A 3,410-nucleotide genomic window follows, 5' to 3' on the forward strand; every position below is an offset into this window, starting at 1 on the left:
ATAAATTTTATTTATATTTGTTTAACAAATTTCTTTTAATATTAATATTAATTAATAACCAATATATAGATATCACTTATTTTTATCCTTATCTTTATCTAAAATTAATAAATAACTTCAATTTTGCAATCTAGACCCTTTGTTTTTTTTTAACTTTTAACTCAAAGTTTATCATCTTTTACAATTTAATCCCAACTCTTTTTTATTTTCAATTTTGATCCACCATATTTTTTATCTTTCCCAAGTTTTTCGTTTCGTTCTAAATTTTGTGAGTTAACGCACCGTCACGTGTGTGTGGGGTTCAACATTTTTCGTATATTTTTTCCCGTTTGACTGGCCCGTCGTGTCACATCTATTTTTATGCGTTTGACAAGTTCGTCCAACACGCGGGTCTTGGATGGACTTAGTTATTTTTTTTCTATGTTTTATGTTTCGGTTTAATTTCTCAGCAACGAGCGTGCGTGATTCAAAGATTTTACATCTGCTTTTCGCTCGGAGTTATTTTTTTCCCGTTTTTATTTATTTTGTTTTTGCGAGCTTTTCCGTTTGTTGGTGGTCGCTGACAATGGTATAGTATTAGTACTACTTAACACAGTTTTATGACAACCGTTACAACGCAGAGGCTTAATACTAGTTGAGTAATGATGAGGTAGGGGCATTATGACTACGGGCTCTAGTGATATAACGCACCATAAAGCCCCTGTGTGACGTGGCACGACACTTGTCGCGTAACGCACACAAAGGGGCTTTATGACTACACATGGGCTTAAAAATAGAGAAAACGTGTCACCGGAATGTTTAGTGTGGCCCATGAAAAAATTGGTCCAATCGATAGCCCGTGGCTAGTGGCCCGACGATATGAAAGAACTGTTAATCAGCCTTTGCAAATCTTATGCAGTGAATTAATTGATTGGGTACATTTTGTTTCTCTTATAATTATTAAAGATAAATTTCATTTTAGTTCTATGGTTTGGGTCATTTTAACATGTAGTCCAAATGTTTTATTTTTCGCATGTGGGTCCAAAAAGTTTTCACCGTTGCCATTTTAGTCCACTGAGTTAACCTCATCCATTTTTCTGATAACGAAAAGGGCAATTCAGTCATTTTATATGTAATTCTGTTAACTAGAAGGACAATTCGGCCATATAAAATGACCGAATTGCCTTTCTCGTTAACAAAAAAATGGATAAAGTTAACCCTGTGAAATAAAATAACAACGACGAAACCTTTTGGACCCACAGACGAAAAATGAAACTTGGATTAAACTGGCAAAATGGCCCAAACCACATGGACTAAAATGCCATTTAACTCTAATTTTTATTATAGAACCTATTTTTATATATGTGTCAGTGTAAGTTTCTTCAAAATCGAGTTGTGATTAGTAATTTATATGCGATTGAAGCACGGACAATTTTTTTATAGTAATACTAGCTTTTGAGCGTATTTTTTTAAATCCTCCTATAGCTTTTAAAATGCGATGTTTTATAAAATTACGAGTATGCCGTTGTGATATGCTTATTTTTGTGTACGTCTCTATATAAATTTTACTCAAAACCGAGTTGTGAATAATTGGTACCGGTAACATTTTATGGTTTTCTTGACGTTCCTACCGGTGCCATTACGAACTGAAACAATTCATAACGAATAATATCGGTACTGGTATCATCGAAACCTATACCAACATCCATTTTTATGGTTTCGGTCTAGTTATCTCTTTCGGTTGATATGCCAAGTGCTGGTATCGTAGTGGTACTACAACAAACCGATCTGATACCGATTGAATATCTCGCGCAACGCAAGTGAAATCTCACTAGTTTTTATGTAGATTTTGTTACATGTCTATCTTGATTTATAACATTACAATAATAAGCTTATAAACTGAACCAGTAAGACAATACTGAATACTAATTTGCCTTCTTTTCGTAAATATTTGTTTCAAATTTCTTTAGCATCTTTGGCCATATTTCATCCCTTTCTTTAGCATCTTTGTGGCATATTTCATCCTTTTGTTGATCAGATAATCGACCTCCTACTTCTCGTAAAATACCAGTAAAGTCCAAGGCAAATAACATCTACACACAAAGAAACCCTTCGATCCTGATTAATAAAGACTTGTATCATATATTTCAAATCTAAAAACCGAAACTTACAGATAAACAAGAGATACAACGGGCTGATCAAATAGTTTGCGATAACCGAAGTCGTCAACAATGCTAACCCGATCACCTAGAACAAAATCATAGAATTAACGATAATAAGTTTGATGTAACCAAATACGGTTTGTTTGTATAGATATACTTACAAAGAAAAGCTTTAGGCATTTTTCCAGGATGCAATAATGCAGAATCATACTGATCTTTCCCCTATACGAATGTAAAATGTTTAAGGGTTTGGACATCATAACTAAAGTATGAGGTTGACCATAACATTACCAATTTGTAACTTCTGTGGAGGTCCCGTAAAAGGATAAGAGAGCCAACATCACGATCATGGTGATGAAAATCATCAAAATGCAAAGGATCACGACGTAAAATACAACAGAAACAGAGGTGTACTCGAGGACTTCTAAGAGAAACCATATCGTCATAAACCCTAGTATATTGGCCACGGACAAGCTTTCATTTCTCCATAATATTATATCCGCGACTGCAACTTACACTAAATCTTGTGTTAGTAAAATTCGACACAATACTTCAACTTGTGGTTGGTCCATATTACAATGTTAGCATTGGTGGTGTTATGTTTTAGCACAACCATAAGTCAATATGCAGGGCCGGCTCAACCTTTTTAGAGGGCCTTAAGCAACCTAAAAATTTGAGGCCCTTTTTAAAAATCTTTTAAATATTTATCATAGTATCGTATTGACAATATGATACTATGATCACATATTTAAAAGATTTTTAAAATTTAGTGAAATAGCAAGTATGGAATGTAACAGTCTTTCAAGTCCAAACAATTTACCGTTTAGACTGTTATCATTGTTAGATTCTTCGGAATTAGAAGATGAGTATATCGGCATGTTAATCAAGATCAAATGGTATGCCGGTTTTGATGTTTTGTGTGTGTGTGTGTGTTTTGTGGATTCAAAGAAAGATGTATATGTTATATAATCAAAATAAGAGTTCTAAGCTTTGCATTCAAGAGACCTTTGGGATCGAAAGAAAGGTATGACTTTGGGATGACTTTATAGACTTGACTCCTCACAATTACATGAACAAATCTTATAAATTAAATTTATTTTGTAATAATATTCAACTTTAACATCTAGAATCTATATTTCTATTCATAAACTAATATTAAAAACAAAATTTGAAGTCATGAAACTAGAACATCGTCTATGACGTGGCTTTTACCTGGTGAAAAATAAATATAGCCTTTTGGTGTGGTTTTATTATAAGAAATGTTTATAA

At 33.3% G+C, this 3,410-nt stretch overlaps 1 protein-coding gene across 2 annotated transcripts; it reads right to left on the minus strand.

Moving 5' to 3' along the window:
* Nucleotides 1–1,829: 1,829 nt before the first annotated feature.
* LOC110922690 (reticulon-like protein B14) lies at nucleotides 1,830–3,061 on the minus strand. 2 transcript variants are annotated; one of them, XM_022166924.2, is made up of 5 exons: nucleotides 2,962–3,061; nucleotides 2,433–2,658; nucleotides 2,303–2,363; nucleotides 2,151–2,226; nucleotides 1,830–2,072 (listed from the first exon to the last, which is right to left on the minus strand). In XM_022166924.2, the coding sequence occupies exons 2-5, from the start codon at nucleotides 2,577–2,579 to the stop codon at nucleotides 2,030–2,032; spliced, it is 327 nt and encodes a 108-aa protein (XP_022022616.1). In that variant the 5' UTR covers nucleotides 2,580–2,658; nucleotides 2,962–3,061; the 3' UTR covers nucleotides 1,830–2,029. The 2 variants fall into 2 exon arrangements, with proteins under 2 accessions (XP_022022616.1, XP_022022615.1); XM_022166923.2 differs by having other exon boundaries at nucleotides 2,433–2,646; nucleotides 2,962–3,056.
* Nucleotides 3,062–3,410: the final 349 nt, after the last annotated feature.

Source organism: Helianthus annuus, chromosome 17 (assembly GCF_002127325.2).
Source record: "Helianthus annuus cultivar XRQ/B chromosome 17, HanXRQr2.0-SUNRISE, whole genome shotgun sequence".
In the NCBI taxonomy this organism is placed as follows: Eukaryota; Viridiplantae; Streptophyta; class Magnoliopsida; order Asterales; family Asteraceae; genus Helianthus; species Helianthus annuus.